Source organism: Cannabis sativa, chromosome 7, assembly GCF_029168945.1.
Source record: "Cannabis sativa cultivar Pink pepper isolate KNU-18-1 chromosome 7, ASM2916894v1, whole genome shotgun sequence".
NCBI lineage: Eukaryota > Viridiplantae > Streptophyta > Magnoliopsida > Rosales > Cannabaceae > Cannabis > Cannabis sativa.
In genome coordinates, this window is record NC_083607.1 from 17,510,159 (window position 1) to 17,537,326 (window position 27,168).

Here is a 27,168-nt window from a genome sequence, read left to right on the forward strand (position 1 = left end):
GCATAGGTCCCGGAGGAGGCACCCGGAGTACAAGGTACTCCCGGAAGCTCGCATAGCATGAAACCTCTCCGGGATGTGTCAGGCCTCTCCTGAGCAATAAAGTCGCATTTAATGCCGCATGGGAGGAAGCGTGTTGGGACTGTAACACGCAATAAAGTCTGATGGCACAACCCCCAAACAGCAGCGCCACAGTAATGATCATTCAAGTCTAGCGACGGCTACTCTGCGATGAGTCACGTCAATCACAAGGCAAAAAGGACATTCCTCATAAAAACCCTACAGCACCTAGGGATTTGACCATGCATCACCCATGGTATATTCATTGGGAATACCCAACTTTATGGATACTTACAGATAAGTTTGTAAGAACATTTCTAGGGATTACCCCACCAAAACACTATAAATACCCCCTCAAAACTCATTTAATGGGGTCGAGAATCTTGGGTTGCATATGAGCAAGAAGAGCAAATACTCACCAAGAACATTCTCTGTATTTATGAGGATAACATTCCCTCAAGTGTGGAATCTGTATTAAAGACATCCATTAATAACAAAGACTCGTGGACTAAGGCTCATTAACGCCCCAACCACGTAAAAATCCTCATCTCGCTTTCTTACAGCTCAATACTATAATTATATTTTAATAGTTGCCGAAAATCTCGGTCAATATTTTAATAGTTGCCGAAAATCTCGGTCAACACTAGGTAAGTAAAAGCATGTCATTACCAAAGGATGCAAGAAACTTACAGTAAAGTGTTGAACTGGGGGTCCTGAGTTTAGCCGAGTAAAGTTGAGAAGAACTGATGATAGCAAATAAGGAAGAACTGGGAAAAATGGCAAAGTGTTCAGAAGGTTCGTGCTGTTTTGAAGAATTTTCTCTCTGAGAAATTCGAGCAAAAATGGCAAGGAATGGAAAGTAACCAAAATGAAGGAAAGATGGTGGCTTTTATAGGCAAAAGTGCATGAGGAACAGGCGTCACCACCTACCAATCGTACGGTGAGGGAGATGCACGATTGGAATACCCAAAGATCAACGGGTCAGATCGAGCTGCCATAAGGGCGGTGGAAACGTTTGAGTATCCGTCTGACACCATTAATGCGCCGCATCAATCAAAGGGCGTGAAACGAATCGACCTCTGCAGAAAAGAGAATCGCTGCATTTAATGCCATCATTAGACGCACCCTCACGCGCCCCAAGCTCGTGCCAAGAAACCGAGGAGGCGGCCGGAGACACCTCTGCAAAAAGCGAATCGCTGCATTAGATGTCATCATTAAATGTGCCCCACGTGCTCTGAGCTTGAGCCAGGGAACCGAGAAGTCAACCGGAGGCACCTAAGCAAGCCTTGGTTTATTTTCCAAGTAAACAAGGCTTGGGGGGTAAATGTTGCCCCTGAATTCGCCCAAAATACGTGGACCAGTCAAGTAGGGACACGTGGATCAGATAACTTGTAAATATTTGATAAGTCTTTGTATGCCACAAGGAAGCACCCTGGGCATAGGTCCCGGAGGAGGCACCCGGAGTACAAGGTACTCCCGGAAGCTCGCATAGCATGAAACCTCTCCGGGATGTGTCAGGCCTCTCCTGAGCAATAAAGTCGCATTTAATGCCGCATGGGAGGAAGCGTGTTGGGACTGTAACACGCAATAAAGTCTGACGGCACAACCCCCAAACAGCAGCGCCACAGTAATGATCATTCAAGTCTAGTGACGGTTACTCTGCGAAGAGTCACGTCAATCACAAGGCAAAAAGGACATTCCTCATAAAATCCCTACAACACCTAGGGATTTGACCATGCATCACCCATGGTATATTCATTGGGAATACCCAACTTTATGGATACTTACAGATACGTTTGTAAGAACATTTCTAGGGATTACCCCACCAAAACACTATAAATACCCCCTCAAAACTCATTTAATGGGGTCGAGAATCTTGGGTTGCATATGAGCAAGAAGAGCAAATACTCACCAAGAACATTCTCTGTATTTATGAGGATAACATTCCCTCAAGTGTGGAATCTGTATTAAAGACATCCATTAATAACAAAGACTCGTGGACTAAGGCTCATTAACGCCCCAACCACGTAAAAATCCTCATCTCGCTTTCTTACAGCTCAATACTATAATTATATTTTAATAGTTGCCGAAAATCTCGATCAACAAATTAAATACAAGAAAATACATATAGTTTAGCTTAGAATATAAAATTCTTTAAACTATGATTTTCTAAATTAATTTCAAAATAAATGAAATTAATTATGTTGCTAATCAATTTTAATTAGGTTAAACTAGTGTAATTAACCTAGTACAGTCATTCAAATCAGGCAAATGGGCCTTCACAATTGGGGTGGTTTGTGTGAGGGGGTGCTGGGTTCAGTATGTCGTACCCACTTCTATGGCTCCCAACTCTCACACAAGGCCCAAAAGAGAGGAATTTAACCTTAATAAGAACAACTGTTATTAATTGAATAAGCCCAATAACTAAATGGGCCTAAATAAATTCTATCAAGGACTATGATAATTTATTTTAGCAACAACAACCTATATGTATCTATAATCAAATTAAACACATAGGCTCACACAGGCACACTTTGAATGGGTCCTATCATGTTGCTAGGTCATACACAGATGAAAGAAGATTGTAAATATACCTGTTACAAATTATTATCTTGACCAAGGGAGCCATCAGATCATTAGATCTGGCAAAAAGTAACTATGGCTATTTGCAATCAAGTAATAATAGGTTTTGAAAACTTACATACAAGCTAAAACCACATACTCCTGCAACAAGGTTAGCTGGATAGTTGGAAGTAAGATTTATTTAATTTTAAATAAATAATTTCAAAAAATAAATAATTAAAAAATATTTTAATATTCGAAAAATAAAAAAAAATTTAATTTCGGAAATAAAATTTAAATTTCGAAATTTAAAAAAAATATTTAAAATTAAACCTACTTTTTTGAAAAATTAGGTTTCAACAAACCTAAATATCATTTCAAAATTTGCTAACTACTTTTAAAAAAATTAAATGTTATTTTAAAAATAAAAATTAAATAAAAATTAGAAAAGATAAATGAAATATCTTTTCAGATTTTAAATTTAATTTAAATAAATAAAATAACAAAATTTAAAAGTTATCAAAATATCTTACATCTATTTAAAATTACATGATTATAAATATCTTATTTTGAATTTAAATAAGGTCAAAATATCTAAAAAGATTTAATTTTTAAAAAAAAATCTTAAAAGATAAGATATAATTAAAAATATCTTAAAAGATAAGATATCTTAAAAATATCTTAAAAGATTTTATAAATATCTTATAAAATCTGACCTTAAATTTTAAAAAAAAATAAGATATAATCATATTTAAAAATAAGATAGATTTTTAAGCAAGAAGATAGATACTAATTCTATTCAAATTTAAATTACACTAATATCTTGAATTAAATTTAAAAAATATTAAATTAAATCAAAATGATAATTAGAATTGAATTAGGAATAGTAATAGTATAAATACAAAACTATACAAAAAATTGGAAGTTAATTCCATGAAAAAGCATGAAAAATCGAAGAAAAACAAAATAAATTCGAAACTGTACGGACAGATTTGCGATCGCAGGAAAAAAATCAGCACAGCCCCGATTTTTCCAAATCTTCAAAAAATCATAACTAATTCAAATAAAATCCAAATTAAGTTCTGTAAAAGGCTAACTTATAAAAATAATATATAATATTTCTTTAATTTAATTTTCATTTTCATTTTTATTTAATTTTTTAAATATATAATATATTTTATATAACTTATAAAAATAAAATAAAAAATTAAAATTACCATTTTGAATCTTATATTTTATAAAAATTATCAATTAAACTCTATATTTTGTTAAATAATATTATAACCCAATTTTAGTCCAACTATTAATTTTAACTAAATTTTTTAAATAGCTAATATATTTTCTATATTTTAAACAAATAAATAAAAATAACTTAAAAACCAAATATATTTTTTACCTTTTGGGTATTCTTGCTCAAAACACATAAACCTGCTACATAAACCTTTAAAAAAAAACACATAAATCTGCTACATTTTAGTGTTTAAAGTACTAACCAAAACATGTAAGTTTGCTAACTTTTAGTGTCAAAAGCACTAACCAAAACACGTAAGCTTGCTAATTTTTAGCGTCCAACGCACTAATCAAACATGTAATCCTAATAAACCTACATTTTTCACTACAAACATATAAATCAAAAGACTCTAAATTTGGGAACTCCACAAACTTCATTGGGTAGGTTGTGACTGGAAAAGATCCGAGGGTGCTCCATGTATATTAAGCTCCTCTGCATTCTTTAAAGTATGTTCTTCAATACTTTCTTGAGGTTGATAATTTTCCTAAAATAAGAAATTAATTAAAAACACTCATCTTGTATATTTTATAAACATTGACGTAGATTTTAAAAAAGATTACCTGATTTGTTGTATAATGTATTCTTCCATGACCTCTACCACGTGGTCTCCCCCCTGCCTCTCTTTTTGTTAACCGGTTCAGAACTTGTCATTGGTGGTGCATCAAAAGTTGTAGCTTGATCCTTGCTTAGTCCCTTGCCTTGTTCACTTCCTCTTCTGTTGCCTCGTCTTGTAGGTGAAGTTGGAGTTGTTGGCTCTTTCATGAGCGGTGTCATGCTGCATGAACAACTGTTATGACCAAGTTGGTTACATTTTTTGCACCTCTTTGTACTAGAAACTGGCTTCACAACCCTTTCTTCTCCAGCCACTCTCTTTCTGCGGTATTTTTTTGGCCTACCTGGTTGGTTTTTAATTATTGGGGGCAACAAAGGCTCATAATCATAATCATTTCTAATCCACATAGATTCATCAGGTATTGGATGTATCATTGGTTCGTAAGTCTTTCTCCACATTTCAGTTGTGAAGTATTCAGAACAAGAGTCATTAATGTTGGCCCTAGTGACATTGATACATGCAGCTGCATGAACACAAGGAATGCCTCGAATCTGCCATTGGCCACATATACACCATCTTTGATCTAGTATGACCGAGCACCTTTTCCCCTTATAGTCAACCTGGAATTCATTATTTCCTACTCGTCTGACTTCAGCATGCCGTGCTCTCCTTAATATTTGTTTAACCTTCAGCTGTACTCTTGGTGTTAGTTTTTCATTCCATCTTTCAGATATGACCTTTCTTGAGTACATCATTTCTGTGTTTTGGATTCGAAGACCTTCTAGTTACTCGATTGGTGGCTTGAAACGTACCTCATCAATCCAATCATTGAATGATTCAACATGGTTATTTGTTAGATGCTCTACCTTTGAAGACGTGTCAAAACAACTCATTGACCAATGTTTTGCATCAATGTTAGTCAACCAGTTGTATGCATTTTTATTAAATTCCTTGATTTGGTCCATAATTTGCTGAAACGTATGAACATTTCCCGTCTCAGCTACTGCCCAAAACATGTTTTTAAGCTCAGAAGTGCCAAATTCTTTTGTCATGTTTCTTTCAATGTGGAAACAACAATAGCGATGGTGACTATCAGGTATATGAGTCACAACCTCAATTAAACCCTACACCATGATATTAAAATATAACCATTGAGTTTAGTATAATAAAATATTTGACCAAGATCGATAAAAAAAGAATAATCATTACACTAAAAAGAATGTATTAGACCTCACCCAAAACAGATAGTGAGGAAAAAAGCACAAGTATTAGGAAGAAAGAATTACCTTTTGCCTGTCACTCATTATGCACCAAGGCTGACCATTGGGATGTCGCTCTCCAATTTTCTCCATTAAGTGTTGAATAAACCATTTCCAACTGTCATTGTTCTCAGCCTCAACCATGGCGTAGGAAATCGGGTAGAAGTGGAGGTTTGCATCTAGTCCAACAGCAGCCAATAAAATACCCTTGTAAGGGCTTTTAAGATGGCAACCATCAAGACCAAAGAAGGGTCTGCAACCAGCTAGAAAACCAGATTTCACACCTTCATAGCACACAAACATCCTCTTATACCGAGGTTTCATTACTGGGGGAACAGATTGCACTAAATCACCTTCATCGTTGTAAATTTTTTCATGTGCTAACTCAGATTGTATGATTGCAGCACTTCCAGGATTTGTGTGCAAAATCATTGCTGCATATTTTCTAAGTTTCCCATAAGATTGGGCATGCCGACCATGAACTTATCCTCTTGCATATCTCCTACCTCTCCATAGCCTTCTATTATCAACATCTATCCCATAGTCATCCCTCAACTGAGCTTTGATGCCCTTTACTTTCATTTCTGGATGCCTTTGTAATGTCTTCACTAATTTCTTACCAATCCAAGTACTGTTAGCTGTTCTATTTCTAGTTACACATTGACATGTATGGTCTTCAGTAAGAGTCTTGATAACAAAGTTACTCAGATCAGGCAAGACAGAGGCATGTATCCTTCATGGGCAGCCAATTGCTCTACAACCATATGTGAGCCTACTCTTTTCATGCTTAATTTTTTTCAATTCAAAACCTTCTTGAATCGCATAATCTTTTAGAATATCAGCAAAGTGGCGATAGTCTTGGAATCTCAAGAATAGTCTAAGCACTATTTTACCATCTTGATAAATTTGATCAGAATGGGGAAATGGAATGTTACAGTTTGGATCCACTCCCTCTCTTTTTATCCTCTTCAAGTTCATATGTCTACCTTCATCACTATCATAATAGTCTCCATGAGCATCCTCATCACTATTTGTCAGTGATACCATTTCATACTCAGTACTATCATCTTCTTCACTATAGTGTTTTCCTTGTTTCCATTCTAAATCACTATCATTAGTGGGTGATGATAGTTCTTCATGTGATATACTCGCAGAACAAATTGTATGCATGTAGCTAGAACCTGGGCCTGTAAAGTTAGAAGGTTTTTTTTTTTTTTTTTGAGAAAACTGTAAGTTAGAAGTTGAACATGCAAATTTCTTAATTAATTGTAATCAACATTCCAAAAAATAAAAATAAAATGCCATCCATTATTTTTTCTCAGATGATATATGTATATGAAAATATAAAATATATTTAGCTATATACTACAGTCGTGTATCATTTCAATTTGTCATTTATGAAACTTAAAGTTATTTCTTAGTAAAGTCCATAAACTAAAAAAGTTGATACCTTCACAACTTAATTAATAATTTATGATGATCACGACTAAATAATTGGTACCATCCATATAATATTCAACATATCAAGCTAATCTAAATAATTCATACAATCACTAATTGCACACACAATATTACACCAAAACACATTACCTGTAGGGTCATTGAACATTGGAGTATGATACTCAATTAGTTGAGATGAGGTTGTAGATTCATAAATATTTGTGGCTGCAATATTTGGGGCAGTTGCTGCATCAAGAGACTCATTTTTATTTTCTTCTTTATTTTCAACATCCTTATCATTTAGATTCCATGTTTGAGGAGGACAACAAGATATTCTAGCAAGCTGCTTCTTCCTTCTACTAGGACTTAGAGTAGCTACTACAGGGGTAGGAGTACTTATATCAGCTACTACAAGAGCATGGCTACTCATTTTTAACCTGTGTTAATAGAGAAGAAAAATAAAACAAAACATATATCAATATATATAGTGTTCATCAATAATTTCAAAAATATTATTCAAACCTATTAAATATTCGATGTAAACCCACACAAAACTAGTAAAATAACAATGACCAAATAACAATAGATTCCAATACATTATAATCAAATAAAAATCAAAACTTGAAGAGTGCACAGCAAGGCAAAGAGTTTCAACGTCCAAAAAAACTTGAAATACAACGATAATAATATTCAAAAATCAATTTTTTTGCCACACCCACTAAAGAAAGTACCAATACAACACAAAGTTTAATCTGTAATACATTATTATCAAATAAAAATCAAAACTTGGAGATTGCAAAACACAAAAGCTGTAAACTTCCAAAAAAAAAAAAACTTGAAATAAAAAGCTAAGAATATTTCAAAATTAAATTTTTACCACACCCAGAGAAAAAAGTACCAACAATACAAAAGGGAGGAAATTTTCAAATAAAGAAAAAAAAACAACATCATACATAGTTTTTAGTAAAATAACAAAGCAAATGCTAGGAAAAAAATATATAATGAGTTTGCAAACAATTAATTAACTGTTGGGTTTTCTAGTAAGAATCGTCTTTTCACTCCCTTAAAGCAAAATGAGATCAAGGTTTTGCTCTAATCATAAGCATTGTCTTCAACGTTGATTGTTTGTGAAGGAAGATGGAAAATCAGTAAGGAAGATGAAAAGAAAAGAGAGAGAAGAATAGACAGGTAGTACCATAATACTTATTTGTTTTTTTTATTGTGATTTATGAATATTTATTTTAATGAATTATATATTTAAAAAATTAACTTAAAATGAAAATCTGGGGTCATTTTAGTCATATTCAAAAAAAGTTTGACCATAATTGAGATGAGGGTCCAATTATGTTTCATTTATAAAAATATAAGGTCCGTCATTTAATAAAACAGAGGGTTTAATTGATAACTTTTGCAAAACACAGGGTCCAAAATGGTATTTTAAAATAAATTGAATTATTTCCATCTCAGTAGTAATTTATATAAATATTAAGAAAATTATTTAAGTTGTATTAATTTAAATTAATTTGCAACTCAAAATAAATTTTCATGAGAACATATTTATTGTATTTTGAAAAAGAAAGTATAAAAACTTTATGTTTTTTGAAATACTTAAATAATAATTACTTAGATAAATACTTCAAGCAAAAATATCACCTATCTAGATTTTCCTTTGACTAATTAATTCAATTTCTAATAATATATTTTAATTCATTTACTTTAAATTAATCAGTAAATGAAAAAATCATTGATTTAAGTTGGTCCGAAAAATTAATTAAAATAAATAATTAATTTACAACTTAATCTATTTTTCAAGATAAATTCAAAATCATCTTGCATTATCAAATGCAATTTTGAAAATTGATTAATAAAATAAAGAAAAATATATTTTGAAAATTATTTAAATTTAGTTGAAAAAATAAATTTCAACTAAAAATAATTTTCTATTTAATTAAGTGTCATGAAAAATAAATATTTAAGTATCATGATGAAAATCAACTTAGATATTTAATTTTCAATTTAATTAAATGTATTAAATTCAAGAAATAAATAATTAAGTGTAGAGAAGGCTTAATTATTAATCTCTAGTTTAATACTAGGAAAAAATATACTTAAAATAAATTGTACCAAAATTAATTATTTAAATAATTAATTTCACAATGTATAATATTTTCCTATTTAATATTAGAAATAATATGTAGTCTAGAAATAACTATCTAGAAAATATCTTATTTGACTAAGTATCTTTTCCACAAAATTTGAAAAAATATCTAATTTAAGTTTTATTAGAAAAAATCTAGAACTTAAATATTTTCAAATTTAAATTTAACTAAATATAAAAAATTAAGTTGTAACCACTTAATTTGAAGATATTCCATTTTAAGTTAATATTTGAAAAAATATCAACTTAAAAAATATCTAAAAAATCTTAATAACCAATACTTAAAATTCCTCAACTTAACTTTGAAATTTTAAATCCAAAAGATATTCAGATTTAAGCTGATTAGTTATAGATAACTAAATATCAACTTAAATAGGAATATTTAATGAAAAAATTTAAATTAAGCTTCAGAAAGAATCTAGATGGTTATAATTCTATATTTAATTAAATACAAGAAAATACATATAGTTTAGCTTAGAATATAAAATTCTTTAAACTATGGTTTTCTTAAGGTGGTGTTTGGTAACACTTTTTTAATCAGTTTTTTGTTTTTAAAAGTAGAAAAGTGATTTTTTTTTTTCAAAAACATGTTCTATAAAACTGTTTTTACTTTTCAATTTTATAATTAGAAATCAAAATTTTAAAAACAAAAAAAAAACTCTTTCAATATTTTTTTAAACAGTTTTTGTTTCTTAATCAATCTTTTGGATTACGACCAGACCCGGACCCAAATCCCCTCCCCACGGCCCTGGCGCTGAACTCGGCTTTTGACTTGAACCCGAATCCGACCTCGGACCTAGACCCGACTTAAATAAAATCAAAAAATAAAAATAAAAATAAATTTTACAGAACACACTTTTATTTTCTGTTTTTAAAATTTAAAAACAAAAGTGGTTACAGAACACATTTTTGTTTTTCAGAAATAAATTTTTTAAAAACAAAAATTTTACTTTCATTCTGTGATTAAAAAATTAAAAAACAAAAGCGTTACCAAACGACACCTAAATTAATTTCAAAATAAATGAAATTAATTATGTTGCTAATCAATTTTATTAGGTTAATGGGCCTTCACAATTGGGGTGGTTCATGTGAGGGGGTGCTGGGTTCAGTATGTCGTACCCACTTCTATGGCTCCCAACTCTCACACAAGGCCCAAAAGAGAGGAATTTAACCTTAAAATGAACACCTGTTATTAATTGAATAGGCCCAAAACTAAATGGGCCTAGATAAAATCTATCAAGAACTATGATATTTTATTTAGCAACAACAACATATATGCATCTATAATAAAATTAAACACATAGGCTCACACAGGCACACAATTTGGATGGATCCTATCATGTTGCTAAGTCATACACAAATGAAAGAAGATTGTAAATATACCTGTTACAAATTATTTACTTGACTAAGGGAGCCATGAGTTAAAATCAGATCATTGGATCTGTCAACAAGTTAACCATGGCTATTTGCAATCAAGCAATAATAGGTTTAAAAAAACTTACAAACAAGCTAAAACATATACTCCTGCAACAAGATTAGCTGGATAGTTGGATGTAGGACTTCTTTAATTTTAAATAAATAATTTCGAAAAATTAATTAAAAAAAAATTATTTTTGAAAATAAAAAAAAATTAAAAAAAATTTAAATATTTTTGAAATTAATAAAATAATATTTAAAATTAAACATACAATTTTGAAAAATTAGGTTTCAACTAACCTAAATATCATTTCAAAATTTGCTAACTACTTTTAAAAATGTAATGTTATTTCATAAATTAAATATTCAATAAAAATAAAAAAGATAAATAAATATCTTTTTCAGATTTATGATTTAATTTAAATAAATAAAATAACAAAATTTAAAAGTTAGCAAAATATCTTACTTCTATTTAAAATTACATGATTATAGTTATCTTATTTTAAATTTAAATAAGGTCAAATTATTTAAAAAAATATTTAATTTAAAATTTAAAATCTGACCTTAAATTTAAAAATAAGATAAGATATAATCAAATTTAAAAATAAGATAGATAATTAAGCAAAAAAGATAGATATTTACTATTTTCAAATTCAAATTACACTAATATCATAAATTAATTTTTAAAAAAAAAAATTAATTAATTTAATTATGATATTTAGAATTGAATTAGGAATAGTAAATGTCTAAATACAAAACTACACAAAAAATCGGAAGTTAAATCCATGAAATAGCAGGAAAAATCGAAGAAAAATGAAAAAAAATGCGAGCTGTACAGATATTATGCATTGCATACTGTCCATGGGCGCGAAAGGGAGTGCTTGGGCGAGGAAACACGGCGCAGCAAGGGTGCTGCATGATTTCCGCGCGCGCGTGGTGCAGTGACACCATCCCGATATTTTTCGAAACTTCAAAAAATCATAACTAATTCAAATTAAATCGAAACTGAGTTCTGTAAAAAAGTAAATTGCTTAATTTTTTCCATACTATCCAATAAAAATAATTTCAGAAACAGATATTCAATTATTTTTCACAAAAATTCACAAACATCAATCAATCATCAAACAACACTCAAAACAACATGATACCATCCAAAACACAAACAAATCGTTTTAAGTCCAAATTTCTTGCAAGCAAATCAATTATCATGGCTCTGAGGCCAGTTGTTGGATATTATTTTACCAGGATCTTAGATCTACTCACAAGTATGTTGATTAACACCCTAAATATAAACTTCTAAAACGATTATGAAATAAACACATATAAAGTATGAGAAACCTTACATTTGGTGCAGCGGAATAATATGACTCTTTCCGTTCAGATCTCTAACCCTTGTATCCTTTCTGTGGCAGAGTATTATCAAGATCTGAACCTGGATCTCTTTCTCTCCTTCTTTAGTGCGAAACTCCTTCTTGCTCAAAGTCTTTCTTCACGATCTTCCTCACTATGATTGAGGTATCACTTGCTGTGTGTGGGCACTACTCTAACACTAAGTAATTTGGAAATTGAAGAGGGAAGAAAGAGAAGAAGGTGGCGACTAGGTATAGAGAGAGAAGACTCAGGTTTTCTCTGAAGGAAAAGTGTGTAAGTTAAGTGTAAATTTCCTGAAGCCTTCACTAACTATTTATAGCATTCCACTAGGGTTAGGTTTGAATTATTTGGCATTAAAATAATGAAAATATCAGAGGTAAAACCCTACAAAAGTGGCCGGCATACTGTATGGATTTGGGCCTCACTTTTTGCAATTTTGCAGTTTTATCTTTTCTGCATCTGATTTTCTCAAAAACGCCAATTTTCTAATTCAACCATTTAAATGTCAATTCTAACTATTTAATAACTATAAATAATTATTAAATAATATTGTCATTTATCATATTTATTAATTGAACCATACAAAGTATCATAATTAACAAATATGCCCCTAAAACTCTTTCTTTACAATTTCGCCCTTACTTAGTGAAAAATTCACAAATAGACATAGTCTAAATTGAGAATTATAATTGATTAATCAAAACCAATTATATGAGTCTTACAAGCAATATTATCTCAACTAGTGGGGGGACCATGGGTCTATATAACTGAGCTTCCAATAAGCAGATCAAGAATTTATAACCTAAATTCACTGACTTATTAATTCTTCGTTGAATCCACGCATAGAACTTAGAATTGCACTCTCAGTATATAGAATGCTCTATATGTTCCACCATATAGACACATCATTAGTTATCTATTGTTATAATCCTAATTTGATCAATGATCCTCTATATGAATGATCTACACTGTAAAGGGATTAGATTACCGTTACACCCTACAATGTATTTAATCCGTAAAACACTTAACCCCGTATAAATGATATTTCAGCTTATGTGAAATGAGTACTCCACCATTTATTTTCGTTTGGTCAAGCTCGAAGGAGATCATCCTTTACTTACTATTCGCCAGATAGAAGCTATAGATACCATGTTTATGTTAGCGCTCCCACTCAATTGCACTACCGTGTTCCCAAAATGTACGTATCACCCTGACCTAAAAGTAGGCTTAACTAACAAATCAAAGAACACGAATATCCTCTTGAGATGAGCCTAATCATAACAGGATTAAGATCATTTGATCTAGGATCAACTAGGCGATATTGACTTGAATAGATTTTACGGTAAGTTTAATAAATCTAAGTCAAAGTTCAATATCGGCCCCTTCCGATGCATACTCCATGCATCCAACCTGAGCTTTACTTTAACCAATGCTCTGGAAAGAACATAGCATTTCTCCAAATGCAAGTAAACTCTGTTGTAGATTATCATATCAGTAAAACCCTATGTCTGATAAATCTAGGAAACTTTATTCACATAGTCATGTTTACTTTCCAAAGTGTTGACGACACAATAAACAGGATCAAGTATGTGAAAAGAATTTCAGATGAATTTATACATTATGTACATATAATCATGAAATAAATCATGTGAACCATGCAACATTAAATGTTATTTCTGATCTATATTAATAAGTAAATCTGATTATATTGAAATGAGTTTTATTTAGGGCATAAAACCCAACAGAGACAAGGGTCAAGGTTCACAAATTGGGGACCTTGTACCTCAATGTATTTGATGGATGGTGTTTCTCAAAAAATATAGCTTGCCATCATGGAGGAAGGATTGTCATTTCTTGGAATCTAGTGAGGTACATTGTAGATATTATTAAATGTACTAGTCAATTAATGCATTTAAAAGTCTCTACAATGGATCACACTTATAGTAGTTTTGTTACTATAATCTATGCATTCAATGACAAGAATGGTAGGCAGGTTTTATGGAAAGATTTAAGTGAGTTGGCTACTAAAGAAAACTCGCTTTTGATGGGAGATTTTAATGATATCCTCTCCAAGGAGGAGAGAGTTGGGCACAAGGTCAAGTTCTATCCTGACACAGCTTTTGCTAATTGTGTAAATGATTGCCAATTAGAAGATGTGAAAACGACGGGGAATTTTTTCACTTGGTCGAATAAGCAAGGTAGAGACGGAATCTATTCCAAAATTCATAGAGTCATGGCTAACCAAGCTTGGCTAGATCGGTATCAAAATGCTGAAGTTAATTTCATGAATGAAGGTTTATTCGATCACTCTCCTGGTATACGTTTTTTGTATCCTAGGAGGGCTGATGGTATGAAACCTTTCGTTACTTTAGAATGTGGAAAAGCTATGCTGAGTTTGGAAATAAAGTTCAGACTGTTTGGAGCAAGCAGATCAAAGGCACCAAGATGTTTCAAATTGTATCCAAGTTAAAGGCTCTCAAACCTGTTCTTAAAGAGATAAACAAGGCTGGATATTCTGATATACATACAGCAGTTATGAGGGCACAGGGAGAACTTGAAGAAGTGCAGAAAAGTTTATAGCAGAATCCTTTAAATGAGGATATGATTGATGAAGAATTGAAGGCTAGAACAAAGCTCATACAAGTGCAGAAAGACTACACTTCTTTCCTACAACAAAAGGCCAAAGTTATTTGGGTGCAAAATGGTAATTCAAACACTGTTATCTTTCATGCAAGTATCAAACAAAGAGCAAGACACAACCAAATTTTCTCTATAGAAAAGTAAGATGGCACCAGAATAATAGACCCCAACCAGATTTCGTCAGCTTTTGTAGATTATTATAAAGAGCTACTGGGTTCAAGGATGAACAACAGGAGAGCAGTATTGAACAAGATTGTGAGGTGAGACACTAATGATAAAATTCACCAAGGAGGAGGTGAATCTGGCTTTATTTGACATACCTGGAAACAAGGCACCTGGTCCAGATGGCTTCTCGAGTTTCTTCTTTCAAGACAACTGGGAGTTAGTTGGAAAGGACATTTTTGAGGCTGTGACATCTTTTCTGGAAACAGGTAACCTTCTTAAAGAGATCAATGCTTCTGTATTGACATTAATCCAAATACAGTCAAAGATTTTACGCCAATAACTTGCTGCAATGTTATTTATAAAATTGCAACCAAGATTTTGTGTTCTAGAGTCAAAAACATTCTTCCTAATTTAGTCTCCATGAACCAAGGGGGCTTTATTAGGGGAAGGTTTATAGGGCACAACATCATGATTTTTCAAGATCTACTTAGACATTATGGGAGGAAAATCAATAAGCCTTCTTGCATTATCAAACTGGATTTGCAAAAGGCTTATGATACTATAGAATGAGATTTCCTAAAAGAGATGATGCATGGTCTCTCATTCCCATCTGCATTCATTAAGCTTGTGGTGACTTGTGTGAGAACCCCAAGATTTTCACTAATGCTTAATGGATCTTTGCATGGATACTTTGAGTCAAAAAGAGGTCTCAGACAGGGAGATCCAATGTCTCCTCTATTATTTGTGTTGGGTATGGAATATCCATCTCAAATAATGGGGAGAATTGGAGACAAAACAGATTTCTACTTTCATGATAGATGTGCAACAACCAAACTAAATCATTTGGCCTTTGCAGATGATGTGTTAATTTTCTATGATGGAGACTTCAGAAGTGTGTACTACTTATTGCAAGGGGCTTAAAATGTTCTCTAAGACATTTGGTTTACAGCCTAATGCTGCAAAGTCAGCCATCTACACAAGTAATATGCCTGAGGAACATTTGAGAAGAATTCTGGCTGTTTCTGGTTTCCAACACCAGTCCCTGCCTTTTACGGATTTGGGAGTTCCAATTGGTGCAAAGAAGATCTCGGGAAAGACTGTGAGATTTTGGCAAAGAAAATGACAGCTAGAATCAAAACGTGGAGCTCTAGAAATTTTTCTTTTGCGGGTAGAGTGGTGCTAATCAATTCAGTTTTGATGGCTATACATGCATATTGGTGCCAAGTCTTGATTTTAACTAAGAAAGTTGTGAATAACATAGAAGCTATATGCATGAATTTTTTATGGAATATTAAAGCTGAGTACCATGGACTTGGAGCAATAGCTTGGGACTTTATTTGTCAACCAAAGGCTGCTGGTGGCATTGGTTTCAGGAATATAGCTGTATGAAATAAAGCTGCTATGGGGAAATACATATGGGCTATTGCAAACAAGGAAGACAGTTTATGGATGAAGTGGATCAATAGTGTGTACCTACATGGTGATGACTGGTGGGCCTACAACGCTTCAAGCCAATCCAGCTAGTATTGGAAATGCTTAGTTAGGCTCAAAGATCAGTTCAAGGCTACACAACAAGGCTTAATTCTACAACAACAATATACTGTAGCACAGGGGTACAAATTGCTTGTTCAAACTCCACCAAAAGTGCAATGGAGTAGGCATGTAAGGAGTCAGTTAAATGCACCAAAACACAACTTCATTCTTTGGCTAGCAATGCACCAAAAGCTAAAAACCAGAGATCGATTGTACAAAATGAATATAGCAGCTGAACTGGAATTCCTTTTCCAGCTGTGACAACACTGAAAATATTGAGCATTTGTTCTTTGAATGCTCAAAGACTAAAAAGTAGCTTACAAAAAATAAAAAGCTGGTTAGGTTGGAGGACAATGCACATATCTCTCTCCAATATTATCAAATGGCTAGGAAGAGCCAAAGCAAGCAAATTCAGGAAGCTGGTTTACACAGCTGCTGTAGCAAGCCTTGTCTACAACATTTGGCTTGTAACGCCCTAAACTATAGGGATGCCACGTGTGTGATTTTATAAATTATTTTAATACTAAAGGATTAATTAATTATTAAAAAACCGTGATAATATTAAAAACTTGACTACAATAAAACACTAAAAATGACATTATAACGGCATAAAAAGTGTGTTTCGGGAATCCCTGTTATAAAAAGTTTTGCTAGAGAAATATATACGACAACCATTTAAACATAAAATCAAAATACACAGCAGATACAGCCAGTCCAAAACAACTCCTGGCAACTCGGCATGCAAGCCGATGAGGTCAATATGTACATTGCTAGAGAAGACTGTCACTTCATGGTTGATCAAGCTTTTATTTGCCTTTACCTGCACCACATAGCACCCGTGAGTCACAAGGACTCAGCAAGAAAAGTAATAATAATAATAATCATATAGTTTATTATTCGAATATTGTCATTTATGTACAATAAGAATCAAATCATCACACATTGCTCATAAGATGAAATCCAAATCACTATTGGCATCTGCCACGAATAAACATCAATATACAAATATTTAGTAACACAAAATTATTACACCAATAATAGAATTCATATTCATTTAATCATATAAATTTTATATATGTTACTGTTGGAATTATATTTATCCAGGATCTTAGATCTACTCACAAGTATGTTGATTTAACAACCTAATATTGAACTTCTAAAACGATGTATTAAACACATAAAAGTTAAGAATAACTTACAGTGATTGCAGCGGAATTAATGTCTCCTTCCACTCAGATCTCTAACCCTTGATTCCTGTCTGTAGCAGAGTATAATCAAGATCTGAGCCCGAAAGTTCTTCAGTTGGATGTGATCCTTCACATTCTTCCAAACTATAATGAGGTACTGAGTGATGTGTGTGGGCACTTCTCTCTCACTAGGAATTTCGAAATTTCTCTCTTGTTTTCTCTCTTGATTTCGTGTGACACAATGCAAAGCAAAGCTTTTCCAAGCACGCCAAGAGTAGAGAGAGGGGCGGCTATAAATAGGAAAAGGGAAGAGCACAACTTTCCAAATAAACAGTTTCCTCTTTTACTGTGTAATTGAATAACTGCCTTATTTAGTGTGATCCACCACTTTCCTATTTAGGCTAGGCTTTGATTAGCAATTATATGGCAATTTAAATTGAAAATAATAATTGGGAAACATGCAAGCATGTGGCCGGCCATGGTGTGTATGGGCCTCACATGGATTTTGCAGTTTCCTCAATTTTATTTCTATTTCTCCAAAAATGCCATTTTTCCAATTCTAATCATTTAAATGCCAAAACTAATTATTTAATAACTAAAATAGATTATTACATAATATTGCCATTTAAAATAATTATTAATTTAGACATGCAAAGTCTCATAATTAATAATTAAACCTAGAAACCCTTTTATTTACAATTTCATCCTTAAACTGTGAGAATTCACAAATTAGACATAGTCTAACTTTTAGAATTATAATTGAGTAATCATAAATCAATTATAGAGTCTTACAAACAGTATAGTCTCAACTAGAATGGGGACCATGGATCTATATGCTGAGCTTCCAATAAGTTGAACCGATTTACCAAGTAAATCCCTAACTTATTAATTCCTCGTTGAATCCACTCTTAGAACTTGGAATTGCACTCTCAGACTTATATAGAGCATATCATATGTTTCACGATATCAATATGCTATCTCATTTAACCATTGTTATAATCTTAATGTGATTTAGAGATCCTCTATATAGATGATTTACATCGAGATGGGACCAATTTACCGTTTACACCCCTCAATGTATTTTGCCCCTTTGAACACTTAGTTACCTGTAAATGATGTTTTAGTGATCTGATATACAGTCACTGAAACAAGGGCTCATCCATTTACTTCTATTTAACTAAGCTCAAAAGGAATCATCACTTTACTTCTATACACCAGTAGAAGCTATAGATTTCCATATTTATGTTCAGCACTCCCACTCAGTTATGCTATCATGTTCCCAAAATATATGTATTATCCTGACCCAAATGTAGGCTTAACTAATAAATCAAAGAACAAGAATAGCACTCCTGAGATTGAGCCTAAGCATATCATGATTTAGATTCTCTTAATCTAAGATCAACTTCTGATATTGACTTGGAAAGATACGACGGTAAGTTTACAATATATTTGACCAAGTTCAATATCGGTCCAGTCTAATGCATACTCCATACATTCGAAACCAGTATACTTTGCCAATGTTCTGGAAAGAACATAACACTTACTCCAAGTGTAAGTATACTTCATCGCTGATTATCACATCAGTGTAAATCCAAAACACTAATGAACATGGACCAAATCTTTTGAATCATATAGTCACAATCACATTCCACTGTATTGACAATACTGTAATTGTGAATAACTATATGTTCTGGATTTAACTGATTTTGTGCATATATCAAGTATATATATATTAAACCATAAACATGTAACATACATGTAATCATAATTCACTTCAAAATTCTAAATTGATAACTAATCAGATTGTAATGGATTTTATTTAGGGCATAAAACCCAACAAACTCCCACTTGCACTAACATAAAACAAGTTGTGCATTACAATCAATCTTTTGCCTTGATCCTCTGATCAAGTGTAGTATATTTGAATCCACCCATATATCCGGAGCCAGGTTCATAAGACTCATGAAACCTCCTTAACTTATGCTTTACTCATCAAGGGATACTGAAATCCTTACTGCCCATTAAGTATATCTGAACAACCAGAAGACATATCTCTCAAATTTTAAAATTTGGAATTGAGATAATGCAGTGTAGAATTTTCTTCAGTAAAATAACTTTCTGGTAATTTCGAATCTACAAAGTTATATCTTCTCTGATGAAGCTTGAATTATTATAGATGGGTTTTAACACTCTTCTATAATGATTCCTCCACCCCCAGAGTAACCACCATCTCACAATTCTTAATGAGTCGGTGTGCATATAGGGATCACTAATGCATAGTTCCTTAATAACATATACGTCACTTTTATAAATCTTTCTTGATTGTCCCCTAATGTTCCCCATTTGATTACATCTCAGATGGCTCCCACTCAATAGCAGATGTCTGGTTAGAAACTTTTAACCTTTTACTATTGTTTGTGGGAACATCTCATTGTGACTTATTATCTTAAACTGAAACTGTAAGTTTCTCTAAGACTAGGTCAACAACATAGCAGTCTAGTATTTGAAGTGTAAAATACTTGCTAGAGATTTAAGCAATCAAATCAAGATACCATAAAATGTTATGAGGAATAGACATCTTGAATCAAGTCTTTCGAATAGACTATGCAAGAATTCTTCTATCTTACTCTCATAATTCTGATAAGTTATTTCTATCCATGTGAATGGTTAGACTTGTTTTTATCAGAGGTGTTCTTAAGTTCCTATCACAATTATCAACCAACCGAAGATGGGTAAAGAATTTTAATATTCTCCCACTCAACCAAGGTAATGTGATACATTATCAAAGAACTTTAATGGTATCAATAACTATTACAACAGTAAATCTAAACTGGAACATATAATCAAGATCAAGGATTTATTCTGATAATAGCTAATTCATTATATTATTTCCATGTTTAAAATTATGTGTCACAAAGAGTACTGTAGAATAAAGTCCACCCCTAAGTTTATAGAGATTATGGTCCACCCCTAAAGGTTGTAAATCTCTAAGTGTGATAGAGAGTCTGTGGAGTTGAATATAATCCAGAGTTCATTAGATATAAAAGATCGTTTGAACTGCATATTATTCTTAACTTTTCTCCACCCCTATCGGTATCAAAAGATCCTTTTATTAAACAAATTCTCAAATAATTGTTTTGGAACTAACAATTATTCATAAACTTAGAAATAATTTCTAGTGTTTATGTAGTAATAACTCTGTAAGGAGTTTAAATACCTTTAGAATTTGTATCAATAATAAAAACACATACATATGCAAACATAATAAATATAACAATTGGTAATAGATAAGATAAAGTACTGAAACTCAACTCATAAATTGCAATTTATTTGAAAAAGATACTTTATTATAAACCAAAAAAATGTTTGCAATTTTATGAGAACCAAACAAGGAATAAAATCCCAAACTTTGAAATCCAAATTGTTTGAAAAAACTAAACAATTAATTCAAAAAAATAAGCTCCTTCTTTATCGTAGACGATCTCCATCCATTATCCAGCTTTCTAATCCAACTCGCTAAGACAGCATCCGAGTTTAAGAAGCTTGAGCTATAAGAAGAATAATAAACAAGGTTAGTAGTCCAGAATTAATAATCCAAAAGGATAATAATTCACTAAAAACTCATCAGTTTATAAAGAAAATACCTTGTTTCTTTGCGAGATACTTAGGACATTGGGATTTCTAATGGCCTTTCTCATTGCAGTAGAAACACTTTCCTTTTAGTGTATCACCAGAAGCTCCAGCCTTTTTGTTCTTAGCTGCTTTCGCAGCTTGAGCTCGCTTCTTGGCCTTTTTCCACTTCTTCTTATGATTGGATTTGGAAGTAGAAGCAACATGTGCCTCAGGATTACTCGTCTTATTACCATTTCCAGAATTCTGAGGTTTATTCCCTCTTTTCTTGGAACCTCCAATCAAATTTTCATATGTCTGAAGGTCATTGACTAAAGTATGAAAGTCTTGTTCCTTCTTATTCATGACATAATTTGATGTGTAGGGCAGAAAATCTGGAGTCAGACTATTCAAGTTGAGACTCACTTGAGTAGTCTGATCCATTTCAGCACCATGACTCTGGGCTTCTTGGAAATAACTAGCCATCTGGAGTAGGTGATCACGCACATTCTGATGTGGTTCCATCTGTGCGTTGATGAATTTCTTAGTCGCGTCAAAACGAGACTGGATAGATGCCATACCGAATAGCTCAGTTAACTGCGTCATGATTTCTGCAGCTGTGACAGTGTTTGCAAACCTTGTTTTCAAGGTGTCAACCATGCTGGAAAGCATGAAGTAACGAGCTTTATTGTTAGCATTATGCCAACGCTCGAACTTCTCTTTCACAGTTTTGGTTGCATTGTCAGCTGGCTGCTCAGGGGACGTATCAGTCAACACAAACGAGACACTTTCACCTATGAGAGCAATATGAATGTTCTCTCTCCACTTTGGGAAGTTAGACCCATTTAGCTTATTTTCAGTTAAGAGTGACAACATGGGATTTGACATTGCAATTCAGGATACTACAAGATAACACATAGATATCAATTATGGTTTATCACAAAATCTTATTCAGAAATTATTAGCACACAGCAAGTAGGAATGACTATAGAAAATACAAAAAAAATTCAATCCTAAATAATTTCCAAGGTTTTCAACAAACTGATATCAGTGTCCCGTTTAGGCGAGAATCAAAGCTATCATCCATTGAATAGAGTTGTCAGCTCATCTAAAATGGCAAACATTCTAGCAACCTTTTATTCGATCGAAAAGAGAATTCGACATTGTCCCGTTTAGGCGAGAGTCAAGGTCATTCCTATTTCATGAGCTTCTACCATTGTTTCATACGTTTGTAAGTCTTATACAGTAGCCACCATTAGGGTGATCAATACCAATATAAAACACTTACAAACATACTTATCTTTCGAGATTAAACGGCGCTAACTTGCTAATGAACGTTCCTCCATTAGGGAGGATTACTCACTAAAACAATAGCTATGTAAAACCAACAATGGAGATCGAATATCTTAAAATAATAAAGCTCATTATTTAAAATTATATTTTCTTCTATTATTTATTTATTTTAAATCCATATATATATATTTGTTAAATTTTAAATTTAGAATAGAATCTAAATAAAATTTAATTTAATATCTGTAAAATTAAACTTAGATGGTTAAGAAAATAAAATGAATTATTTCCATCTTAGTATTAATTTTCCAACAAATATTAAGAAAATTACTTAATTTAAGTTGTATTAATTTAAATTAATTTGCAACTCAAATTAAAATTTTCTATATATATATTGTATTTCCAAAAATATACAATTTTCGAAATACATTAAAATAAATCAAACTTTACTTAGAAAAAATACTTCAAGCAAAAATATTATCTATCTAGATTTTCTTGACTAATTAATTCAATTTCTAATAATATATTTCAGTTCCTTTATTTTAAATTAATCATTAAATGAAAAGATCATTGATTTAAGTTGATTCAAAATTAATTAAAATAATTAATTTACAACTTCAATCTATCTTTCAAGATAAATTCAAAATCATCTTGCATAATTAAATGCAATTTTGAAAAAATGATTAATAAAATAAATAAAATATATTTTGAAAATTATTCAAATTTAAGTTGTTATGGAAATACCCAACTTAAAATAATTTTCTTATTTAATTAAATATCATGAAAATAACAATACCTAAGTATCATTATGAAAATCAACTTAGATATTTAATTTTCAATTTAATTAAATGTATTAAATCCAGGAAATAAATAATAAAGTATAGAGAAGGCTTAATCATTAATTTCTAATTTAATACAAGGAAAAATATCCTTAATTGAATTGTACCAAAATTAACTATTAAATAATTAATTTCACAATCAATGATATTTTCCTACATTAGAAATAATAATAAGTATAGAAATAACTATCTAGAAAATATCTCAATTCTACTAAGTATCTTTTCAAGATTTGGAAAATATCTGATTTAAGTTATTATAGAAAGAATCTATAATTCACAAACTTAAAATTTTCCAAACAAAATTTAATTAAATATCAAAATTAGGTGGTAACTACCTAATTTAAAGATATTCCCTTTTTAAGTTTAAAACCAACTTAAACAATATCTTTCAAGAATCTTCAATAACTAATTCCTAGAATTCCTCAACTTAATATTAAATTCAAAATATATTCAAATTTAAGTTAAAAGGAAAAATTAGTAATAACTAATTCATAACTTAAATAGGAATATTTAATGAAATAATAAGTTTCAGAAAGAATCTAGTTAGTTAAAATTCTTTATTTAATTAAATACAAGAAAAATACAAATAGTTTATCTAGAAATGAAATTCATTAAACTATGTTTTTCTTAAATTAATTTCAAAGAAATTAATTATGTTGCTATTCAATTTTATTAGGTCAAACTAGTATAATTAACCTAGCACAGTTATCCAAATCAGGCAAATGGGCCTTCACAATTGGGGTTGTTCATATGAGGGGGGGTTGGGTCCAGTATGTCGCACCCACTTCTAAGGCTCCCAACTCTCACACAAGGCCCAAAAGAGAGGAATTTAACCTTAAAATGAACAACTGTTATTAATTGAATAGGCCCATTAACTAAATGAGCCTAAATAAAATCTATCAGGTTATGACATTTTATTTAACAACAACAACCTATATGTATCTATAACAGAAATTAAACATATAGGTTCACACAGGTACACAGATTTGGATGGATCCTATCATGTTACTAGGTCATACACAGATGAAAGAAGCTTGTAAAAATTACCTGTTACATATTATTTACTTGATCTATCATCAATTGAACTATGGGTTAAAATCAGATCATTTGATCTGTCATCAAGTTAACCCTGACAATTTAGATCAAGCAATAATAGGTTTTAGAAAAACTTACAAACAATCTAAAACACATACTCCTACAACAAGGTTAGATTTGGATAGTTGGATGTAGGATTTATTTAATTTTTAAAAACATATATTTCGAAAAATAAAATTTAAAAAATTAAACCTACCATTTTGAAAAATTAGGGTTTTGGGTAACCTAAATGTCATTTCAAAATAAATTGCTAACTTTCCTTTTAAATTTCATGATATTTAATAAATTAAAAAATAAAATAGAAAATGGTAAATACATACCGTTTTCTTGTTTTACAATCTAATTTAGGTAAAATAACAAAAGTTAAAAGAGTTAACAAAATATTTTATTTCCTCTTTTAAAATACCATGATTATAGTAATCTTATTCTAAATAAGGTCAATTTACCAAAAGAAATTTTAATAAAAAAAATAAATTTCTGACCTTTTATTCAAAAATAAGATAAAATAATCAAAATTTAAAAGAAATAAGAAAAGAGGTAAGCAATACTTGATTTTATCCTATTTTCAAATTCAAATTACACTAATATCTAAAATTAATTTTAAAAAAATAAAATTAATTTATTTCTCATAATTAGATTTGAAATTTGAAAAACAAAAATCAACATACAAAACTATACAAAAAATCGAAAGTCAATTCCATGAAATAGCATGAAAAATCGAAGAAAACGAAAAAAATTGCAGGTAGTACGGACAACATGCAGAGCATGCTGTCCGCGCGCGTGGAATGGGAGACACAGCCCAGAAAACTGGGCGCAAGCACCCCTGCGCATGATTTCCGCGCGCGTAGGGAAGGTGCTCACCACCTCGATTTTTTTGATTTTCCAAAATTCATAACTAATTCAAATTAAATCGAAATCGAGTTCTGTAAAAAAGTAAATTGCTTAGAATTTCCAAACTATCCAATAAAAATAATTCCAGATACAGACAATCAATTATTTTTCCCAGAATTCACAAACATCAATCAAACATCAATATGACACATCATGAAACCATCCAAATCACAAACAAATCGTTTTAAGTCCAAATTTCTTGCAAGCAAATCAATTACCATGGCTCTGGTGCCAGTTGTTGGAATTATATTTATCTAGAATCTTAGATCTACTCACAAGTATGTTGATTTAACAACCTAATATTGAACTTCTAAAACGATGTATTAAACACATAAAAGTTAAGAATAACTTACAGTGATTGCAGCGGAATTAATGTCTCCTTCCACTCAGATCTCTAACCCTTGATTCCTGTCTGTAGCAGAGTATATTCAAGATCTGAGCCCGAAAGTTCTTCAGTTGGATGTGATCCTTCACAGTCTTCCAAACTATAATGAGGTACTGAGTGATGTGTGTGGGCACTTCTCTCTCACTAGGAATTTCGAAATTTCTCTCTTGTTTTCTCTCTTGATTTCGTGTGACACAATGCAAAGCAAAGCTTTTCCAAGCACACCAAGAATAGAGAGAGGGGCGGCTATAAATAGGAAAAGGGAAGAGCACAACTTTCCAAATAAACAGTTTCCTCTTTTACTGTGTAATTGAATAACTGCCTTATTTAGTGTGATCCACCACTTTCCTATTTAGGGTAGGCTTTGATTAGCAATTATATGGCAATTTAAATTGAAAATAATAATTGGGAAACATGCAAGCATGTGGCCGGCCATGGTGTGTATGGGCCTCACATGGATTTTGCAGTTTCCTCAATTTTATTTCTATTTCTCCAAAAATGCCATTTTTCCAATTCTAATAATTTAAATGTCAAAACTAATTATTTAATAACTAAAATAGATTATTAAATAATATTTCCATTTAAAATAATTATTAATTTAGACATGCAAAGTCTCATAATTAATAATTAAACCTAGAAACCCTTTTATTTACAATTTCATCCTTAAACTGTGAGAATTCACAAATTAGACATAGTCTAACTTTTAGAATTATAATTGAGTAATCATAAATCAATTATAGAGTCTTACAAACAGTATAGTCTCAACTAGAATGGGGACCATGGATCTATATGCTGAGCTTCCAATAAGTTGAACCGATTTACCAAGTAAATCCCTAACTTATTAATTCCTCGTTGAATCCACTCTTAGAACTTGGAATTGCACTCTCAGACTTATATAGAGCATATCATATGTTTCACGATATCAATATGCTATCTCATTTAACCATTGCTATAATCTTAATGTGATTTAGAGATCCTCTATATAGATGATTTACATCGAGATGGGACCAATTTACCGTTTACACCCCTCAATGTATTTTGCCCCTTTGAACACTTAGTTACCTGTAAATGATGTTTTAGTGATCTGATATACAGTCACTGAAACAAGGGCTCATCCATTTACTTCTATTTAACTAAGCTCAAAAGGAATCATCACTTTACTTCTATACACCAGTAGAAGCTATAGATTTCCATATTTATGTTCAGCACTCCCACTCAGTTATGCTATCATGTTCCCAAAATATATGTATTATCCTGACCCAAATGTAGGCTTAACTAATAAATCAAAGAACAAGAATAGCACTCCTGAGATTGAGCCTAAGCATATCATGATTTAGATTCTCTTAATCTAAGATCAACTTCTGATATTGACTTGGAAAGATACGACGGTAAGTTTACAATATATTTGACCAAGTTCAATATCGGTC

The 27,168-nt window shown here is 31.5% G+C and overlaps 1 protein-coding gene across 3 annotated transcripts; it reads right to left on the bottom strand.

Moving 5' to 3' along the window:
• Positions 1-4,035: 4,035 nt before the first annotated feature.
• LOC115697166 (uncharacterized) lies at positions 4,036-8,204 on the bottom strand. 3 transcript variants are annotated; one of them, XR_009683501.1, is made up of 3 exons: positions 5,750-6,450; positions 4,471-5,587; positions 4,036-4,394 (listed from the first exon to the last, which is right to left on the bottom strand). XR_009683501.1 is itself a non-coding variant. In XM_061101888.1 (2 exons), the coding sequence occupies exons 1-2, from the start codon at positions 6,152-6,154 to the stop codon at positions 5,249-5,251; spliced, it is 744 nt and encodes a 247-aa protein (XP_060957871.1). In that variant the 5' UTR covers positions 6,155-6,450; the 3' UTR covers positions 4,320-5,248. The 3 variants fall into 3 exon arrangements, 1 of the variants encoding a protein (XP_060957871.1); XR_009683502.1 differs by adding an exon at positions 7,313-8,204 and having other exon boundaries at positions 4,322-5,587; positions 5,750-6,909; XM_061101888.1 differs by having other exon boundaries at positions 4,320-5,587.
• Between the last annotated feature and the right edge of the window lie 18,964 nt (positions 8,205-27,168).

Coding starts and splice junctions, on each gene's coding strand:
- LOC115697166 (XM_061101888.1), bottom strand. CDS start 6,154: ATGATTTTGCACACAAATCCTGGAAGTGCTGCAATCATACAATCTGAG. Junction 5,588..5,749: donor TAATGAGTGACAGGCAAAAG/GTAATTCTTTCT, acceptor ATCATGGTGTAG/GGTTTAATTGAGGTTGTGAC.